The following is a 21,500-nucleotide window of genomic DNA, read 5'->3' as shown; positions in this document are numbered from 1 at the left end:
TAGGTCACTTTGGGAAACACCCCCTAGGGTAGATAAAGCGCTGACACGTTTATCAAAAAAGGTGGCACTACTGTCTCCGGATACGGCCGCCCTAAAGGAACCTGCTGATAGAAAGCAGGAAACTACCCTTAAAGCTATATACACACACACGGGCATTATATTGAGACCAGCTATTGCATCGGCATGGATGTGCAGTGCTGCAGCTGCGTGGTCAGATTACCTGTCGGATAATATTGATACTATGGATAGGGACAATATTTTGCTGACGATAGAGCATATAAAAGACGCCGTCTTATACATGCGTGATGCACAGAGGGATATTTGCCGGCTGGCATAAAAAATAAGCGCTATGTCCATTGCCGCCAGGCGGGGGTTATGGACTCGGCAATGGTCAGGCGATGCCGACTCGAAACGGCACATGGAAGTTTTGCCCTATAAGGGGGTGGAACTGTTTGGGGATGGTCTTTCAGACCTCGTTTCCACAGCTACTGCTGGGAAATCGACTTTTTTGCCACAGGCTACCCCACAGCAAAAGAAAGCACCGTATTATCAGGTACAGTCCTTTCGGCCCCAGAAAAGCAAGAGGGCTAGAGGCTCATCCTTTCTGCCGAGAGGCAAAGGTAGAGGGAAAAAGCTGCAGCACACAGCTAGTTCCCAAGAGCAGAAGTCCTCCCCTGCGTCCGGTAAGTCCACAGCATGACGCTGGGGCTGCTCAGGCGGACCCGGGTACGGTGGGGGCCCGTCTCAGAAATTTCAGAGCACAGTGGGCTCTCTCACAGGTGGATCCCTGTGGGTCCTTCAAGTAATATCTCAGGGGTACAGGCTGGAATTCGAGACGTCTCCCCCCCGCCGTTTCCTAAAATGTGCCTTACCGGCAACTCCCTCTGCCAGGGAGGCAGTGTTGGTGGCTATTCAAAAACTGTATTCACAGCAAGTGATTGTCAAGGTACCCCTCCTTCAACAAGGAAAGGGTTACTATTCCACAATGTTTGTGGTACCGAAACCGGACGGTTCGGTGAGACCCATCTTAAATTTAAAATCCTTGAACACTTATATCAAAAGATTCAAGTTCAAGATGGAATTGCTCAGGGCGGTTATTGCGAGCCTGGACGAGGGGGATTACATGGTCTCCCTGGACATCAAGGATGCGTACCTGCATGTCCCCATTTACCCTCCTCACCAGGAGTACCTCAGATTTGTGGTACAGGACTGTCACTATCAGTTCCAGACGCTGCCGTTTGGGTTATCCACGGCACCGAGGGTCTTTACCAAGGTAATGGCCGAAATGATGATACTCCTTCGCAAGAAGGGAGTTTTAATTATCCCGTACTTGGACGATCTCCTGATAAAGGCGAGGTCCAGGGAACAGTTGGTAGTGGGGGTAGCACTTTCTCTGGAAGTGCTGCAACAGCACGGCTGGATTCTCAATATTCCAAAGTCACAGCTGGTCCCGACGACACGTCTTCTGTTCCTGGGAATGATTCTGGACACAGACCAGAAAAAAGTGTTTCTTCCAGTGGAAAAAGCCGAGGAGTTGTCATCTCTAGTCAGAAACTTCCTAAAACCAGGACAGGTGTCGGTACATCAATGCACACGAGTCCTGGGAAAAATAATAGCTTCGTACGAAGCAATTCCATTCGGAAGGTTCCACGCAAGGACTTTCCAGTGGGACCTGTTGGACAAATGGTCCGGGTCCCATCTCCAGATGCAGCAGCAGATAACCCTGTCGGCAAGGACCAGGGTGTCGCTGCTGTGGTGGCTGCAGAGGGCTCATCTACTAGAGGGCCGCAGATTCGGAATACAGGACTGGGTCCTGGTGACCACGGATGCCAGCCTTCAGGGCTGGGGTGCAGTCACACAGGGAAGAAATTTCCAAGGACTGTGGTCAAATCAGGAGATTTCCCTTCACATAAATATTCTGGAGCTAAGGGCCATTTACAATGCCCTAAGTCAAGCAAGGCCCTTGCTTCAGAACCAGCCGGTACTGATCCAATCAGACAACATCACGGCAGTCGCCCATGTAAACAGACAGGGCGGCACAAGAAGCAGGAGGGCAATGGCAGAAGCCACAAGGATTCTCCGATGGGCGGAAAATCATGTGTTAGCACTGACAGCAGTGTTCATTCCGGGAGTGGACAACTGGGAAGCAGACTTCCTCAGCAGGCACGACCTCCACCCGGGAGAATGGGGACTTCATCCAGAAGTCTTCCAAATGTTGGTAAACCATTGGGAAAGACCACAGGTGGACATGATGTCGTCCCGCCTCAACAAAAAGCTAAAAAGATATTGCGCCATGTCAAGGGACCCTCAGGCGATCGCTGTGGACGCTCTAGTAACACCGTGGGTGTACCAGTCGGTTTATGTGTTTCCTCCTCTGCCGCTCATTCCCAAGGCACTGCGAATAATACGAAGGCGAGGAGTGAAAACTATTCTCGTGGTTCCGGATTGGCCAAGAAGAGATTGGTACCCAGAACTTCAAGAGATGCTTTCAGAGGACCCATGGCCTCTACCGCTCAAGCGGGACCTGCTGCAGCAGGGGCCCTGCCTGTTCCAAGACTTACCGCGGCTGAGTTTGACGGCATGGCGGTTGAACGCCGGATCCTAAAGGAAAAGGGCATTCTGGAGGAAGTCATTCCTACGCTGATTAAAGCTAGGAAGGATGTCACTGCAAAACATTATCACCGCATTTGGCGAAAATATGTTGCTTGGTGTGAGGCCAGGAAGGCCCCAACGGAGGAATTTCAACTGGGTCGATTCCTGCATTTCCTGCAAGCAGGGGTGACGTTGGGCCTCAAATTGGGGTCCATTAAGGTCCAGATTTTGGCTCTGTCGATTTTCTTCCAGAAAGAACTGGCTTCACTGCCTGAAGTTCAGACTTTTGTCAAAGGAGTTCTGCATATTCAGCCCCCTTTTGTGCCCCCAGTGGCACCTTGGGATCTCAATGTGGTTTTGGAGTTCCTGAAATCACATTGGTTTGAGCCACTTAAGACTGTGGATTTGAAATATCTCACGTGGAAAGTGGTCATGCTGTTGGCCCTGGCTTCGGCCAGGCGTGTGTCAGAATTGGCGGCTTTGTCCTGTAAAAGCCCTTATCTGATTTTCCATATGGATAGGGCAGAATTGAGGACTCGTCCTCAGTTTCTCCCGAAGGTGGTATCAGCTTTTCACTTAAACCAACCTATTGTGGTGCCTGCGGCTACTAGGGATTTGGAGGATTCCAAGTTACTGGACGTAGTCAGGGCCCTGAAAATTTATGTTTCCAGGACAGCTGGAGTCAGGAAAACTGACTCGCTGTTTATCCTGTATGCACCCAACAAGCTGGGTGCTCCTGCTTCTAAGCAGACTATCGCGCGCTGGATTTGTAGCACTATTCAGCTTGCGCATTCTGCAGGTGGGACTACCGCAGCCTAACTCTGTAAAAGCCCATTCCACGAGGAAGGTGGGCTCTTCTTGGGGGGCTGCCCGAGGGGTCTCGGCTTTACAACTTTGCCGAGCTGCTACTTGGTCAGGGGCAAACACGTTTGCAAAATTCTATAAATTTGATACCCTGGCTGAGGAGGACCTGGAGTTCTCTCATTCGGTGCTGCAGAGTCATCCGCACTCTTCCGCCCGTTTGGGAGCTTTGGTATAATCCCCATGGTCCTTACGCAGTCCCCAGCATCCACTAGGACGTCAGAGAAAATAAGAATTTACTCACCGGTAATTCTATTTCTCGTAGTCCGTAGTGGATGCTGGGCGCCTATCCCATGTGCGGATTGTCTGCAATACTTGTAAATAGTTATTGTTACACAAATCGGGTTGTTATTGCGAGCCATCTGTTCAGAGGCTCCGTTGTTATCATACTGTTAACAGGGTTCCTATCACGAGTTATACGGTGTGATTGGTGTGGCTGGTATGAGTCTTACCCGGGATTCAAAATCCTTCCTTATTGTGTCAGCTCTTCCGGGCACAGTGTCCTAACTGAGGCTTGGAGGAGGGTCATAGGGGGAGGAGCCAGTGCACACCAGAGAGTCCTAAATCTTTCTTTAGATGTGCCCAGTCTCCTGCGGAGCCGTCTATTCCCCATGGTCCTTACGGAGTCCCCAGCATCCACTACGGACTACGAGAAATAGAATTACCGGTCAGTAAATCATTATTTTTTTTATAACTTTGTGTATTAAACATAGTTTGTGTGCATTGAGCCATCAAAAAACAAAGGTTTCACTATCTCACTCTCACTCAAAAAAGTCTGTATTTCGGAATATTCCGTATTTCGGAATATTTGGATATGGGATACTCAACCTGTACAAATAACGATGTTCTTACTGCGGAAATGTATTGGCGGTTGATGAATCTGGATTTTTCCACAACCGGGGAGATGATGCTGGAACTGTTCCTCCTCTCTGGAAAGGTGTACTGTGCCGAGGCATCGCAGGGAGAACCGGCATCTTCAGACAGGTTGTCCTGCGGAATACTGGAGACGCAGCCGCTGTCCGAGCCACTGGATCCAGCACCAGACATGCACTGCAAGGACTCCGAGCTCTCTGTGGCTGCAAGAAGAACAGGGGAAACGTGAGGTGGGTATACAGGAGAAGACGCAGAACCAGCAGACACTCCCCACCACACGTACTCATGGAAGGCTGACTGCAACTCGTCTCATTCTCCAACTCGTCTTCCTCCAGGCAGCTGCTCGTCTCAAAGGGTCTGTTGGCGGAGAGAACTCCGGGCAGAAGGGTCTGATTGACATACATATGCAGGTTTAGGGGACCCAGCAGTGAAGCCGAGGAGGGTCCGCAAGCAGAGGGCACAGAGCTGCAAGTGATGGGGGCCTGGGTCCTTTTGTAAGGATCTGAATGATCAAATAAGGACACTGCAATAGACGCCCTGGTCCTGGCACCTGCAAAAAAAGAAAACAATAATTGGTGATCTTAATCCAATGTTCCGGCCACCAGAAACCATATACACCTTATTACCCCCTTGTCTCACTTATACAGACACATCACCGCATAAATATGGCGGCTCCATGCAGTTAGCTGCCCCATAGTCAGCAGTCACCTGAGCCTGTATTATGGAAGATCAGGGCTTCTCACACCCGCTGTTCTAGGCACACTAACAGTCCAGGTTTTACGGCTAGCCATGCTTGAGCATAGAAGGTTAAAACAAAATGACAACAGGTACTGTGGTCATTTTGGGTGATCTTTAGTTTGCCAGCTGTCGGGTTCCCGGCGCCGCAAACCCGACAGCCAGCATACCGACACTTTTTCTCCCTCTCGGGGGTCCACGACCCCCATGGAGGGAGAATAGATAGTGTGGTGTGCATAGCGCGCCACCGTGCCCCGGGGCAGTGACGTGCGGTGGGGTGAGGCAGGTGAGGCAGAGCCTTTCCTGTCATACTTATGTTTGTATCAGAGTTTTGATTGTATAAAGTATATGAAAAATATGAAGAATATGTTTGAAATATCTTCTTTGCATTATTCTAATCATTTTTATAGCCAAAACTCTGGAGTAAAAAGTCTATGGCAGGTGAGGCAGTGCCTCACCTGTGTATCTTTTCTGCCCATCTATGATCAAAACTCACCAAATTTCCAAGAGTTTATACTGCTGCACCTGTGTATAATGCCCAGATGTACCCTTTGGCTTATATTTTGTGTGTAAATCTGGCTCTGGTGCTAGCTAGCCTTTTAGCTCACCGCACGTCCCTGCGTGCCCGCAGCGCGCCCGCAGGGGGGCTCATTTGCACTCGCCCAGCTGTCGGGATTCCGGTGCCGGTATGCTGGTCGCCGGGAACCCGGCCGCCAGCATTCCCTACTACACCAGTCATTTTGATATAACCTTCTATGCTGAAACATAGCTAGCCTTAAAACCTGTAAATGTACTTTGAGGAGCGGGTGTGAAAAGCAGGTAGAAGAGGTAGATGATAAACTACCCTCCGGCCCGGGGTTTCTAGATATCCTGTGCATGTCACAATATCCTCCACATCAGGTCAGCTTGCATTGGGATTATTGTCCCTTTAAAATTCTGAACATTTCTAGGGTTCCTGCAAGAGTACTTCCGTGTCCTCTGCCTCCTTCCTGCGGATCTCATCACTACTACAGAGTATGGATCCAAATGTATTCCGTACCTCTCCCCTTCATGATGTAATCAATAGCGCGGTTGTTAATTGCTGCGTCACTTGGCTTTATGTCCAGAAACGGCTTGTTGCCAACACCCATAGAGACCATTTCCTGCATGCGGACCTCTGCCGGGGGAAAGGAGACACGTTCTGTGACACGGACAGTAATCCACCAATAGAAGCGCTCGCTTACTATACAGCATCTCGCTGGTTTACAGCACACTGACCACACACAATGATCCCTGTAATCCCTACTACATGTTTTATTTTATTTACAAATACGATCTCTTATTTCATACATAGCACTTAGTTCTATTTCTGTGATATGACTTCAGATATTTAACACGTGATTTACATTTGCTATTCAGCTGCATATACAGGCTTAGAGGTTGCTGGCTGCAGTTCATTCAATGTAATTACAGACAGGAAGTATGCAGTGTGCAGGGAAATATCTTCCTCCACAACCACTTTATCTGACACACCTTTTATCTGGATTGGATCCTACAACATTATTAGCAGCCAACCAACTAGTATTTGGGGCTTAGTGACCCGGTATCTGCTATAAGTGACTTGATTGCAGGGGGCAGAGAAAATGGCAGTAAGACCGATGACGTACCCTTATTCCTGGTCGCCTGCTGCCAGAGGATTTTAGCAATGTCCACGGTCCAGGCCTGCTTGATGTCGGCATTGCTCGCCTGGAGAATGTGTGTGTCGTTGGATTTACGTCGCCTGAACCAAATTTCAAAGCGCAGCCCGCTGTCTCCGGAATTCTCTGTCAGGCCGATGTCTGCTGTCTGCCAATCAGAGAAAGTGGCATAAGCGGCAGGGCCGGCTACAAACTGGCCACCTCATGAGAGATCACTAACACACAGAGCTAAATGCCCAGGGCGAGAACCGTGCTCTTTGGGTCATTAATGTGATCCCTATGGCAATAAGCACAGATGTATATGATGTGATGTATCGCTACAGCTAATGTAAGGATACAACACACAGAAAATTGTACCCTTGAAAATTAAAATACACACGTCATACAATTTAGTTATTTTTACACCGTTATGTAAATATTCATCTGAAAATGTAACCTGCTAGTTCTCCCGCATGTGTACATTATATGGGTGTGGTATGCAAGGTCCACCACACTTAGGTCGACAGTGTCTAGGTTAACCACTATTGGTCAACAGTAAGTAGGTCGACATGGTTTCTAGGCCGACAAGGACTGTAGGTCGACATGACAGAAGGTCGACATGAGTTTCTGCACTTTTTTTGGTGCCGTCTTCTCCATACAGTGACCGTAATCCCCAATTAGTGCACAGTGTCCCCTCGCATGACTCGTTACCGTTCCCAATTGTAGTCCACGTGGATCGTAAAGTATGAAAAAGTTTTGAAAAAATGTGAAGAACTCATGTCGACTTAGAGTCCCTGTCGACCTAGAAACCACGTCGACCTACTTACTGTCGACCAATGGTGGTAGGCCTAGACAGTGTCGACCCAAGTGTGGTCAACCTAGAGACCGGATACCACATTATATATATGTGTACACTATATAGAGTTTCCCACCATTCTAGGATCCTGGGATTCCCACGGTATTTATTCTTTTCCCGCATGCAGAAGTCCTCAGGGTGGAAGGAAGAGGTGATAGTGATACTGGGGTGTTGGGACCCTAGTAGACATTCTGGGGCTTCCCTTTGTGTGTGACACTCCTATACGAGTGGGTGATGGGCTGAGCTGCTTCACTTACTTTAAATGAGCGTTTGTATATGTAGACATCCAGTCCCCCTTCAATCCTCTTGGGCTTGCTGAATAAGATGAGATCCTCGAACAGGAAGACGTGTCTCTGGCACTTCCTCCGGCCCAACCACACTGTGAATTCGTCCTGTCTCACCAGCTGCCCTTGTTCCTTTAGATTCACCTGTTAACCCAAAATATGTAGGAAGGGGGGATGTCATCAGAGTGTATTACACACTGGGTGTGTGATATGTGACAATACATAGGAAGAATGACACAGGAACACATCACGTGTGACGTGTACACAAAGAAGTGTCTATAAAGTAGTAACTGCACTGTCCACCTCCTGAACCTGCTGCCCCTTCACTCACATCACAGTCCCGTATGGCGTCCATGGCTAGGAGGTCATTGCCGTGACGGAGCTGGAACTTCACCATTTCCTCGGCGGCGCGCAGGTACACCAGCTCATGTTCCTGAGCCTCGCTGCACTCCTTGATCAGGTCCTTCAGGAGCAGAGCGTACTTGCTCATTCGCTGGATGGGCTTCAGCAGATACGAGGCCAGGTCCATCTTGTCTCCCAGCTGCCGCTGCTTATTCTGACAATAAGCACACAGCATGCATTAATCATTGTGGGGCACAACCTGCGTCTACTGATGCCAGAATCACTCACAGTAGTCTAAGAGGGGAACAGAGATCCTTTACACCTAGTGTAACATTCTCACCTTAAAGAATATGTTCCCGTGGCTGGCTAGTAACAAGTCGGACCGGGGCTTATTCTTGCTGTATAAAGCGTACATCCCAAACTGGTCTTTCTAGAGGGAAAAAAGCAAAAAGTCTGTAATTTACCCTGAAACACTACAGATCAGCAGCTTACGCCCATCTGTCCGCATCGCTCAGGGGCGTTTATCTGGTCGTATCTAAGAGCAACCGAGAAACATCTACTAACGGACTAATTATTTTCCGAAAAACCCCTCAGAAAATGTCAGGGTTTTTTATGCTTGAAATAGTTGTAGAATGTGTATTTAACCTTATTCAAAATGATTTTTGTTAAAAAATATATATATTTTCTAATGTTTAAAAAAAAAAAATGAATTTACTCACCGGTAATTCTATTTCTCGTAGTCCGTAGTGGATGCTGGGTACTCCGTAAGGACCATGGGGAATAGACGGGCTCCGCAGGAGACTGGGCACTCTAAAGAAAGATTTAGTACTATCTGGTGTGCACTGGCTCCTCCCTCTATGCCCCTCCTCCAGACCTCAGTTAGGGAAACTGTGCCTGGAAGAGCTGACATTACAAGGAAAGGATTTGGAATCCAGGGTAAGACTCATACCAGCCACACCAATCACACCGTACAACTTGTGATACTATACCCAGTTAACAGCATGAACAACAACTGAGCCTCATTTAACAGATGGCTCGTGCACCGGAAATTTTTTCGGGTTTTGTGTTTTGGTTTTGGGTTCGGTTCCGCGGCCGTGTTTTGGGTTCGAACGCGTTTTGGCAAAACCTCACCGAATTTTTTTTGTCGGATTCGGCTGTGTTTTGGATTCGGGTGTTTTTTTCAAAAAAACCTAAAAAACAGCTTAAATAATAGAATTTGGGGGTCATTTTGATCCCAAAGTATTATTAACCTCAATAACCATATTTTCCACTCATTTTCAGTCTATTCTGAACACCTCACACCTCACAATATTATTTTTAGTCCTAAAATTTGCACCGAGGTCGCTGGATGGCTAAGCTAAGCGACCCAAGTGGCCGACACAAACACCTGGCCCAATCCGCCACACTTTGGAGGGTGAAACAAAAAAAAAAAATTTAAAACATGTTTTTTTTCTTGTTTTTTTTTCTTGGTAATATCAGATCTATTTATATTAGAAGGGATTAGGTACTTGGTTTGTCTTTTTTGGAGGCACAAGTAATATTTATATATTTTTTAAAATAATATTTTTTTTTTTTTTTTTATAGATGGATGGTAAAATCCCTGAAAAAAATGGCGTGGGGTCCCCCCTCCAAAGCATAACCAGCCTCGGGCTCTTCGAGCTGGTCCTGGTTCTAAAAATGCGGGGAAAAAATTGACAGGGGATCCCCCGTATTTTTAAAACCAGCACCGGGCTCTGCACCTGGTGCTGGTGCAAAAAATATGGGGGACAAAACGAGTAGGTGTCCCCCGTATTTTTCACACCAGCATCGGGCTCCACTAGCTGGACAGATAATGCCACAGCCGGGGGTCACTTTTATACAGTGCCCTGCGGCCGTGGCATTAAATATCCAACTAGTCACCCCTGGTCGGGGTACCCTGGGGAAGTGGGGACCCCTTCAATCAAGGGGTCCCCCCCCCAGCCACCCAAGGGCCAGGGGTGAAGCCCGAGGCTGTCCCCCCCCATCCAATGGGCTGCGGATGGGAGGCTGATAGCCTGGAGTAAAATGTCTGAATATTGTTTTTTCCAGTAGTACTACAAGTCCCAGCAAGCCTCCCCCGCAAGCTGGTACTTGGAGAACCACAAGTACCAGCATGCGGGAGAAAAACGGGCCCGCTGGTACCTGTAGTACTACTGGGAAAAAAATACCCAAATAAAAACAGGACACACACACCGTGAAAGTAAAACTTTATTTCTCTATCGTCCTAGTGGATGCTGGGGTTCCTGAAAGGACCATGGGGAATAGCGGCTCCGCAGGAGACAGGGCACAAAAAGTAAAGCTTTTCCGATCAGGTGGTGTGCACTGGCTCCTCCCCCTATGACCCTCCTCCAGACTCCAGTTAGATTTTTGTGCCCGGCCGAGAAGGGTGCAATCTAGGTGGCTCTCCTAAAGAGCTGCTTAGAGAAAGTTTAGCTAGGTTTTTTATGTTACAGTGATTCCTGCTGGCAACAGGATCACTGCAGCGAGGGACTGAGGGGAGAAGGAGTCAACTCACCTGCGTGCAGGATGGATTGGCTTCTTGGCTACTGGACATTAAGCTCCAGAGGGACGATCACAGGTACAGCCTGGATGGTCACCGGAGCCGCGCCGCCGGCCCCCTTGCAGATGCTGAAGACAGAAGAGGTCCAGAATCGGCGGCTGAAGACTCCTGCAGTCTTCTAAAGGTAGCGCACAGCACTGCAGCTGTGCGCCATTTTCCTCTCAGCACACTTCACACGGCAGTCACTGAGGGTGCAGGGCGCTGGGAGGGGGGCGCCCTGGGAGGCAAATGAGTACCTATAAAGGCTAAAAATACCTCACATATAGCCCTAGAGGCTATATGGAGATATTTAACCCCTGCCTAATTTTTCTAAATAGCGGGAGACGAGCCCGCCGGAAAAGGGGCGGGGCCTATCTCCTCTATCAGCCTCCCATCCGCAGCCCATTGGATGGGGGGGGACAGCCTCGGGCTTCACCCCTGGCCCTTGGGTGGCTGGGGGGGGGACCCCTTGATTGAAGGGGTCCCCACTTCCCCAGGGTACCCCGACCAGGGGTGACTAGTTGGATATTTAATGCCACGGCCGCAGGGCACTGTATAAAAGTGACCCCCGGCTGTGGCATTATCTGTCCAGCTAGTGGAGCCCGATGCTGGTGTGAAAAATACGGGGGACCCCTACTCGTTTTGTCCCCCGTATTTTTTGCACCAGCACCAGGCGCAGAGCCCGGTGCTGGTTTTAAAAATACGGGGGATCCCCTGTCAATTTTCCCCCCGCATTTTTAGAACCAGGACCAGCTCGAAGAGCCCGAGGCTGGTTATGCTTTGGAGGGGGGGACCCCACGCCATTTTTTCCCGTTTTTTCCCATTTTTTTAATCGCGCCAAAATCCGGCAAATCGGCCGTTTTTCGCCCGCGGGAATGTCGAATCCGTTTTTCATTTAATATGGTGAATTCCGGCAGCCACCTGCCGGAATTCACCTGTCGAATTGTGTCGAATTAAAAAACGGCGATAATTTGCCGCGATTCGCCGTGAATTGCATATACCCCTAAGTCTTTTCATTTTTCTAGCGAGAGGCTGAGTGCTCCCATCCTCATGTGAAGCTGAACCACTAGCCATGAACATAGGCCAGGGCCTCAGCCGTTCCTTGCCACTCCGTGTGGTAAATGGCATATTGGCAAGTTTACGCTTCTCCTCCGACAATTTTATTTTAGATTTTTGAGTCCTTTTTTTACTGATATTTTGTGTTTTGGATTTTACATGCTCTGTACTATGACATTGGGCATCGGCCTTGGCAGACGACGTTGATGGAATTTCATCGTCTCGGCCATGACTAGTGGCAGCAGCTTCAGCACGAGGTGGAAGTGGATCTTCATCTTTCCCTATTTTTGGAACCTCAACATTTTTGTTCTCCATATTTTAATAGGCACAACTAAAAGGCACCTCAGGTAAACAATGGAGATGGATGGATACTAGTATACTTATGGATGACGAGTGACTGACGACACAGAGGTAGCTACAGCGTGGACTACCGTACTGCGTCTGCTAGTATAGAGATGATAATGATATAAAAAATATATATATATCACTACTGCAGGTATATATAATATAATGACGGACCTGCTGGACACTGTCAGCAGACTCCTAAACTACTAGTATGAAGACGATAGAAAAAAAAACCCCACCACAGGTAGGTATACAATTATGGACGAGCACTGACGACACAGAGGTAGCTACAGCCGTGGACTACCATACTGCGTCTGCTAGTATAGAGATGATAATGATATAAAAAAAATATATATATATCACTACTGCAGGTATATATATAATATAATGACGGACCTGCTGGACACTGTCAGCAGACTCCTAAACTACTAGTATGAAGAAGATAGAAAAAAAAAAACCACCACAGGTAGGTATACAATTATGGACGAGCACTGACGACACAGAGGTAGCTACAGCCGTGGACTACCATACTGCGTCTGCTAGTATAGAGATGATAATGATATAAAAAATATATATATATATCACTACTGCAGGTATATATAATATAATGAATGACGGACCTGCTGGACACTGTCAGCAGAATGCGTTTATAGAATAAAAAAAAAAAACACCACACGAGTGTTTAACTTTTTCAGGCAGACAATATACTGGTGGTCACTGGTCAGTCACACTGGCAGCAAAAGTGTGCACTGTTATGTACTCCTGCTATAACTGCTCCCCAGTCTCCCCCACAATTAAGCTGTGTGAGCAGTGAGCACTCAGCACAGTCAGATATACATAGATGATATTATCATGCAGCACACTGAGGCTGAGCACAGATATGGTATGTGACTGTGTATCGTTTTTTTTCAGGCAGAGAATGGATTATATTAAATAATAAATAAAACTGGTGGTGGTCACTACTAACTATCAGCAAAACTCTGCACTCTGAGTACTCCTAATGCTCCCCAAAATTACTAAGTTAGTACTGTAGTAAATCAACTTAAGTGTCTCTATCTAAACGGAGAGGACGCCAGCCACGTCCTCTCCCTATCAATCTCAATGCACGTGTGAAAATGGCGGCGACGCGCGGCTCCTTATATAGAATCCGAGTCTCGCGATAGAATCCGAGTCTTGCGAGAATCCGACAGCGGGATGATGACGTTCGGGCGCGCTCGGGTTAACCGAGCAAGGCGGGAAGATCCGAGTCTGCCTCGGACCCGTGTAAAAAGGCTGAAGTTCCTGGGGGTTCGGATTCCGAGGAACCGAACCCGCTCATCTCTAGGCTCATAACAATAACCCTTTAGTTAAGCAATAACTATATACATGTATTGCAGAGAGTCCGCACTTTGGACGGGCTCCCAGCATCCACTACGGACTACGAGAAATAGAATTACCGGTGAGTAAATTCTTATTTTCTCTGACGTCCTAGTGGATGCTGGGAACTCCGTAAGGACCATGGGGATTATACCAAAGCTCCCAAACAGGCGGGAGAGTGCGGATGACTCTGCAGCACCGAATGAGCAAACTCAAGGTCCTCCTCAGCCAGGGTATCAAACGTGTAGAATTTTGCAAAAGTGTTTGAACCCGACCAAGTAGCAGCTCGGCAAAGTTGTAAAGCCGAGACCCCTCGGGCAGCCGCCCAAGAAGAGCCCACCTTCCTCGTGGAATGGGCTTTCACCGATTTAGGATGCGGCAGTCCAGCCGCGGAATGTGCAAGTTGGATCGTGCTACAGATCCAGCGAGCAATTGTCTGCTTTGAAGCAGGAGCACCCAGCTTGTTGGGTGCATGCAGGATAAATAGCGAGTCAGTCTTTCTGACCCTAGCTGTCCTGGAAACATAGATTTTCAGGGCCCGGACTACGTCCAACAACTTGGAATCCTCCCAACTCCCGAGTAGCCGCAGGTACCACAATAGGTTGGTTCAAATGAAAAGCTGATACCACCTTTGGGAGAAATTGGGTACGAGTCCTTAAATTCTGCCCTGTCCATATGGAAAATCAGATATGGGCTTGTACACGACAAAGCCGCCAATTCTGACACACGCCTAGCTGAAGCCAAGGCCAACAGCATGACCACCTTCCATGTGAGATATTTTAACTCCACGGTCTTAAGTGGTTCAAACCAATGTGATTTCAGGAAATCCAACACCACGTTGAGATCCCAAGGTGCCACTGGAGGCACAAAAGGGGGCTGAATATGCAGCACTCCATTAACAAACGTCTGAACTTCAGGTAGTGAAGCCAGTTCTTTTTGAAAGAAAATAGACAGGGCCTAAATCTGGACATTAATGGAACCCAATTTTAGGCCCATAGTCACTCCTGACTGTAGGAAGTGCAGAAATCGACCCAGCTGGAATTCCTCCGTTGGGGCCATTCTGGCCTCACACCAAGCAACATATTTTCTCCATATGCGGTGATTCTAACTGAGGTCTGGAGGAGGGTCATAGAGGGAGGAGCCAGTGCACACCAGGTAGTCCTAAAGCTTTCTTTAGTTGTGCCCAGTCTCCTGCGGAGCCGCTATTCCCCATGGTCCTTACGGAGTCCCAGCATCCACTTAGGACGTCAGAGAAATTTAGATTTATTTATTCAATGTTTTCAGTCCGTTCAGCATCCTACTGAGTGTTCTCCCTTCATTGCACTCTAGTTCTCCTGTTCAGTGGTTTTCTGTAAAGTTATAATAGAAGTTCTGCATTTTGGCACCAGTCCCAGTGGATTCAAAGAAAAGGATTTAGCAGAAGTATAAAAATGCCATATTCCGGCTGACGTAAGACCTGGTCGCTAGTACACAGAATGACCGGTTTGTGTTTCTCTTCTGTAGGATACCCACCATACAATAATCTTACTATTTTGAGTAATTCTGGGATTATGTTGCAGATTAATAATCTCACCCCACACTACTCCGAAGTCGTTCACCTCACCTGTATTCTTATTTGTTTATAGCTGACTCTGCCATGTGCAAGAAAATTCAGCCAGTGCATTAAGATGATGCTACAGAAAGGGGGTCACCGGGCGGTATCCTGTCCTGCCGTCATGACCGGTAGCTGAAATTGTTCTGTTTTGTTTCTCAGTCCATAAAATCTGATGCCGGGGTTCCTGATTTATCAAGGGGGTAATTTAAGACTTGATCTGACAGGTTGAGACGTTATTTTATTGTACTAAATGTAACTATAATATGTTAATAAACATTTCTGCTAAACTGATGTCCTGCAAAGTGGGAAAAGGTAACAAATCTACAGACGTATATTTAATATAAATGTGATGGTACAATGATCCCATTTAATGGACTATACAAACAGGTCCTGTATACAGATTATCGCACGTTATTATAGTCTTGGGTACAAACTACCAGGGGTAGCCAGAAGATCGTTTATTATTTAGAGCAATTTATGCTGTGTTAAACAACGAATGCAAGAGAAAAAAAAAATGAATCACTCAAATGAGATAAATCTGTTTTATTCAGATTTTAACATTATCTCCAGTAAATAAATTATTTCTAGTTTGGTAACAACTATAACAAAATAAGACGCACATCAAATTCCACTTCAACATGAAAAAATGACCTTTGTTATTTAAATATCTATTTATCAAAAATGTCTTTTTCAATAAATTGTACAAACTGTGCAGCTTAACAGGTAGATGAATCACCTGGAGGTCCTGCAGCGAAGTTCCTGGCTGACCCCCTCTGCTGGTATAATAAACTATATACAGGGAGAGAGGCCTGTTACACATTAACAAGCCACTAACTCATCATCTCTGGGAACAGAGCTGGATTAATGCTTCGGGGGGCCCGGAGCATTTAAGACAAGAGCCCCCCCCCGACCCCGTGGACTAAAATAAATATATTGAAAACACTTGAAATGGCGTAAATGTTGCCTGTTTGTATAACATTTCTTTTTATCATATTATTTAGGTTCATAGCAGCAATCAGTCAAACTGTATTGAGATAGGTAAACAGTGACCTTCTGTGTTTCCTATTACAGAATACCACCATGCACAGGGGCCATTTTTGGCAGAGTGTTCCTGGGGAACCCTGACGGAACTACATCTCCGAAGTGTAGCACATATTAATACATCGGGCAGCATCGCATCCCCCATAGAAAAGTATGGGGGATGCGGCTGCAGGCAGAAATGGAGGGATCGCGGCAAGTATCAGAAATTCCTGCTGGGGTCCCTCCTTCTTACATTGCAGGGATACATAATATTTGCGGCTAGCCCCCCAAAACGGGTGTTTTCGGGGACATAGCTGCAAATGTTGTGTGATAAATTGTCCCTAGGTGTATTGTGCAAAGAAAGCAGCCTGGTGATAATACTGTGTGCACTGCACACATACAGCAGCCTGATGATGACACTACTGTAGATGCATATTGCACACGCAGCATCTTGATAATGACGCTAGGTGCACCATGCGCACACAGTAGCTCTGATTTGGGGTCTCCAGTTGCAGTATAAGTAGAGTGGCCACCAATGTATGCACACACAATAGGTGAAGCTTGTTGTCTTCAGTATTAGTATTATGTATATTATATGGGGGGGCGGGTATTACTGTAAATCACCAACTATAGCCCCCCCCTGTCAGGTATGCCTCCAATATGGCTGGTGAGGCTGGAGCAGTATACAGAGGTACCCAAAAATTAAGGTCTCTCTGAGGGTTTATGGATCTCTGCTGCAATGGTGCGTGTGACCCTATCAGTGCCTGCTGGCACATATCTCCATCTGCAAGGTTAGAGGAAGGTGGCCCCAACCCTGCAGCTTACCTAGCGAGAGGGAGGCGCACGGGAGTGAATATCCTGCCTGTCAAATGATGCCCGGCATGGCCGCATCCTCCTGCCGGTGCGCTGGAAAAAGCTGCACCCGCCGAGGCTGCTGCTGCCAGCGTCATCCTCCTTCTTTTCCTCCGTGACCCGGTGATCAGCTACTGCTGATCTCCAGGTTAAGCATCTGCTGGGTCCTAGCTCCTGCATTGTTAAGTAGCAAGGACGCCAGGTCAATTTACTGTATGTAGTGCGCATTCCTAAATTAAAACAATAATAATACGTACATGGTGAATGGTAAGCACGGGGGCCCCTGAGGGAGAGGGGGGCCCGAGATAATGTATCCCCTGAGCACCCCCCTTAATCCGGCTCTGTCTGGGAACAGAGGGTTCACGATGTCTGGAGGCAGCGGCTGGGAATCCAGGTAGACAAGTGGCGGCTGCCATTCTCCACTTGGAAAAACCTAAGCGTCCTGGAGTCCTGACTTGTTCAGACCTAGAAAATGACAAACGAGTAACCATAAGTCACCAATTGTAGTGTCTGGAGAGCAGGGGTGTACTGTCTGAAGAGCTACAGAGTGTTTTAACCTTTGCCCCACTGATCCATTTCCCAGTTATGTGCTAATGTATCCAGTGGCGTAACTAGAAATTTATCTCCCCCAAGCCAAAAAATTCTTCGGCGCCCCCCCCCATCCCCCATAATTGGGAGCAATAAAGGGCTAAATATGCGCGCGCCGAAGGTGCGCGCGCAGCAAAAAAGGGTGTGTGGCTTCATTGGAATGGGCGTGGCTTCATTGGAATGGGCGTGGCATTGCAGGAAAAGACTACCTTATACCCCAGTTTTGCAACCTGCACGCCCAGACGTTGGCCACCACAGGAAAGAAAAATAATCCTGATTCATGCCCCTTACATTATTTGTCATTTTTCCTCCTTATAGTAATGCCCAGTATACATTATGCCACATACTGCAATGGCCCTTAGACATTATGCCACACACAATAATGCACATGACACAGTATGCACACACCATAATGCCCCCGACACATTATGCCACACACCATAATGCCCCCGACACATTATGACAGGAATCACAATGCCCGTTATACATTATGCTACACACTGCAATGCCCGATACATTATAGCACATACAATGTCTGTGACACATTATGACACACACTGCAATGTCCGTGATACATTATACCACACACTGCAATGCCCGATACATTATAGCACATACAATGCCTGTGACACATTATGCCACACACTGCAATGACCTTGAGACATTATACCACAATGCCCGTGATATAGTATACCATACACCGTAATGCCTGTGACACATATCGCAATGCCCGTTATACCCTATGCCACACACCGCAATGCCCGTTATATATTATGCCACACTGCAATGACCCTGAGACATTATACCACATACCACAATGCCCGTGATATAGTATACCACACACCGTAATGCCTGACACATTATGACACACACCGCAATGTCCGTGATACATTATGCCACACACTGCAATGAGCCTGAGACATTATACCACATATCACAATGCCCGCAATATAGTATACCATACACCGTAATGCCTGTGACACATTATGACACACATCGCAATGTCCGTGATACATTATGCCACACACCGTAATGCCCATTACACATTAAGTCCTACAGTAAGGCTTCTAATTACTTTTCAATTACCTGCTCGTTGTCAGGGGTTTCATGCACTGGGTGTCATGCTCGTTGCCAGGTGTTTCATGCTCTTGGTTCCATGCACGGTGCCAGGGGTTTTCATGCTCGGGGTGTCATGCTCGTTGCCAGAGGTTTCATGCACTGGGTGTCATGCTCGTTGCCAGGTGTTTCATGCACTGGGTGTCATGCTCGTTGCCAGGGGTTTCATGCACTGGGTGTCATGCTCGTTGCCAGGGGTTTCATGCACTGGGTGTCATGCTCGTTGCTAGGAGGTAGTCCTTGTTGCTAGGGCTGTGCTCCCAGTGCCACATATGTCCCCAGTGCCAGATATTCCCCCACGGTGCCAGGTACTCACATGCCCCCAGTGCCAAATATAGCCCCCCCCCCATGTGCCAGGTACACATATACCCCCCCAGTGCCACATATGCCCCCAGTGCCAGATATTCCCCCACAGTGCCACATATGCCCCCAGTGCCAGATATCCCCCCCAGTGCCATATATGCCCCCAGTGCCAGATATCCCCCCCCCAGTGCCACATATGCCCCCAGTGCCAGATATCCCCCCCCCCCAGTGCCATATATGCCCCCAGTGCCAGATATTCCCTCCCAGTGCCACATATGCCCCAGTGCCAGATATTCCCCCCGTGCCACATATGTCCCCAGTGCCAGATATTCCCCCCCAGTGCCACATATGCCCCCAGTGCCAGATATCCCCCCCCCCAGTGCCATATATGCCCCCAGTGCCAGATATTCCCCCCCAGTGCCCCATATGCCCCAGTGCCAGATATTCCCCCCCCCGTGCCACATATGTCCCCAGTGCCAGATATTCCCCCCCAGTGATATATAAGCCCCCAGTGCCAGATATTCCCCCCAGTGCCATATATGTCCCCAGTGCCAGATATTCTCCCCCCCCCCGTGCCAAATATGCCCCCAGTGCCAGATATTCCCCCCCAGTGCCACATATGCCCCAGTGCCAGATATCCCCCCCCCGTGCCACATATGTCCCCAGTGCCAGATATTCCCCCCCAGTGCCACATATGCCCCAGTGCCAGATATTCCCCCCCCGTGCCACATATGTCCCCAGTGCCAGATATTCCCCCGCAGTGCCATATATGCCCCCAGTGCCAGATATTCCCCCCAGTGCCAGATATGTCCCCAGTGCCAGATATTATCTCCCCCCCCCGTGCCAAATATGCCCCCAGTGCCAGATATTCCCCCCAGTGCCATATATCCCCCCCCAGTGCCAGATATTCCCCCCAGTGCCATATATGTCCCCAGTGCCAGATATTCTCCCCCCCCCCCTTCCCCCCTGACACATATGTCCCCAGTGCCATATATCCCCCCCAGTGCCAGATATGCCCCCTCAGTGCGTCCCCCCCCCCTTCCTCCGCCGCCGCTCCCCCGCTCCCCTGCTGTTAGGAGGGACGTAGAGGGCACAGTGCGCGCCTCTCCTGTGTCCCTCCTGGGTCTCCGGCGGCCTCGGGTCACTGTAATAAAGGAAGTGCTCACGAACGGCACTTCCTTTATTAGACACGCGGCCGCCGGAGAACCAGGAGGAACACATGCCCCCAGTGCCAGATATCCCCCCCCCCCAGTGCCACATATGCCCCCAGTGCCAGATATCCCCCCCAGTGCCATATATTCCCCCAGTGCCAGATATTCCCCCCCAGTGCCACATATGCCCCAGTGCCAGATATTCCCCCCGTGCCACATATGTCCCCAGTGCCAGATATTCCCCCCCCAGTGCCACATATGCCCCCAGTGCCAGATATCCCCCCCCCCCAGTGCCATATATGCCCCCAGTGCCAGATATTCCCCCCCAGTGCCCCATATGCCCGTGCCAGATATCCCCCCCCAGTGCCACATATGCCCCCAGTGCCAGATATCCCCCCCCAGTGCCATATATTCCCCCAGTGCCAGATATTCCCCCCCAGTGCCACATATGCCCCAGTGCCAGATATTCCCCCCGTGCCACATATGTCCCCAGTGCCAGATATTCCCCCCCAGTGCCACATATGCCCCCAGTGCCAGATATCCCCCCCCCAGTGCCATATATGCCCCCAGTGCCAGATATTCCCCCCCAGTGCCCCATATGCCCGTGCCAGATATTCCCCCCCCCATGCCACATATGTCCCCAGTGCCAGATATTCCCCCCCAGTGCCATATATGCCCCCAGTGCCAGATATTCCCCCCAGTGCCATATATGTCCCCAGTGCCAGATATTCTCCCCCCCCCCCGTGCCAAATATGCCCCCAGTGCCAGATATTCCCCCCCAGTGCCACATATGCCCCAGTGCCAGATATTCCCCCCCGTGCCACATATGTCCCCAGTGCCACATATGCCCCAGTGCCAGATATTCCCCCCCCGTGCCACATATGTCCCCAGTGCCAGATATTCCCCCCCAGTGCCATATATGCCCCCAGTGCCAGATATTCCCCCCAGTGCCAGATATGTCCCCAGTGCCAGATATTATCTCCCCCCCCCCCGTGCCAAATATGCCCCCAGTGCCAGATATTCCCCCCAGTGCCATATATCCCCCCCCCAGTGCCAGATATTCCCCCCAGTGCCATATATGTCCCCAGTGCCAGATATTCTCCCCCCCCCTTCCCCCCTGACACATATGTCCCCAGTGCCATATATCCCCCCCAGTGCCAGATATGCCCCCTCAGTGCGTCCCCCCCCTTCCTCCGCCGCCGCTGCCCCGCTCCCCTGCTGTTAGGAGGGACACGGAGGGCACAGTGCGCGCCTCTCCTGTGTCCCTCCTGGGTCTCCGGCGGCCTCGGGTCACTGTAATAAAGGAAGTGCTCACGAACGGCACTTCCTTTATTAGACCCGCGGCCGCCGGAGAACCAGGAGGG

General features: G+C 49.1%; 1 protein-coding gene across 1 annotated transcript in view; it reads right to left on the bottom strand.

Annotated features, from left to right (window-relative positions):
- Positions 1 to 17,447, bottom strand: part of LOC134969571 (puratrophin-1-like) — a 43,316-nt gene extending 25,869 nt beyond the window's left edge. Inside the window, exons 1-8 of the mRNA XM_063945608.1 lie at positions 17,236 to 17,447; positions 8,539 to 8,628; positions 8,188 to 8,412; positions 7,830 to 8,000; positions 6,708 to 6,885; positions 6,101 to 6,217; positions 4,610 to 4,876; positions 4,306 to 4,529 (exon numbers count right to left, since the gene is read on the bottom strand). Of these exons, the coding sequence (XP_063801678.1) occupies positions 4,306 to 4,529; positions 4,610 to 4,876; positions 6,101 to 6,217; positions 6,708 to 6,885; positions 7,830 to 8,000; positions 8,188 to 8,412; positions 8,539 to 8,628; positions 17,236 to 17,394 (1,431 nt within the window). The 5' untranslated portion in view covers positions 17,395 to 17,447. The remainder of the gene's footprint in view (positions 1 to 4,305; positions 4,530 to 4,609; positions 4,877 to 6,100; positions 6,218 to 6,707; positions 6,886 to 7,829; positions 8,001 to 8,187; positions 8,413 to 8,538; positions 8,629 to 17,235) is intronic.
- Positions 17,448 to 21,500: the final 4,053 nt, after the last annotated feature.

This window comes from Pseudophryne corroboree, chromosome 11, assembly GCF_028390025.1.
Source record: "Pseudophryne corroboree isolate aPseCor3 chromosome 11, aPseCor3.hap2, whole genome shotgun sequence".
Lineage (NCBI taxonomy): Eukaryota > Metazoa > Chordata > Amphibia > Anura > Myobatrachidae > Pseudophryne > Pseudophryne corroboree.
This window is presented reverse-complemented; position numbering and strand designations above follow the sequence as displayed.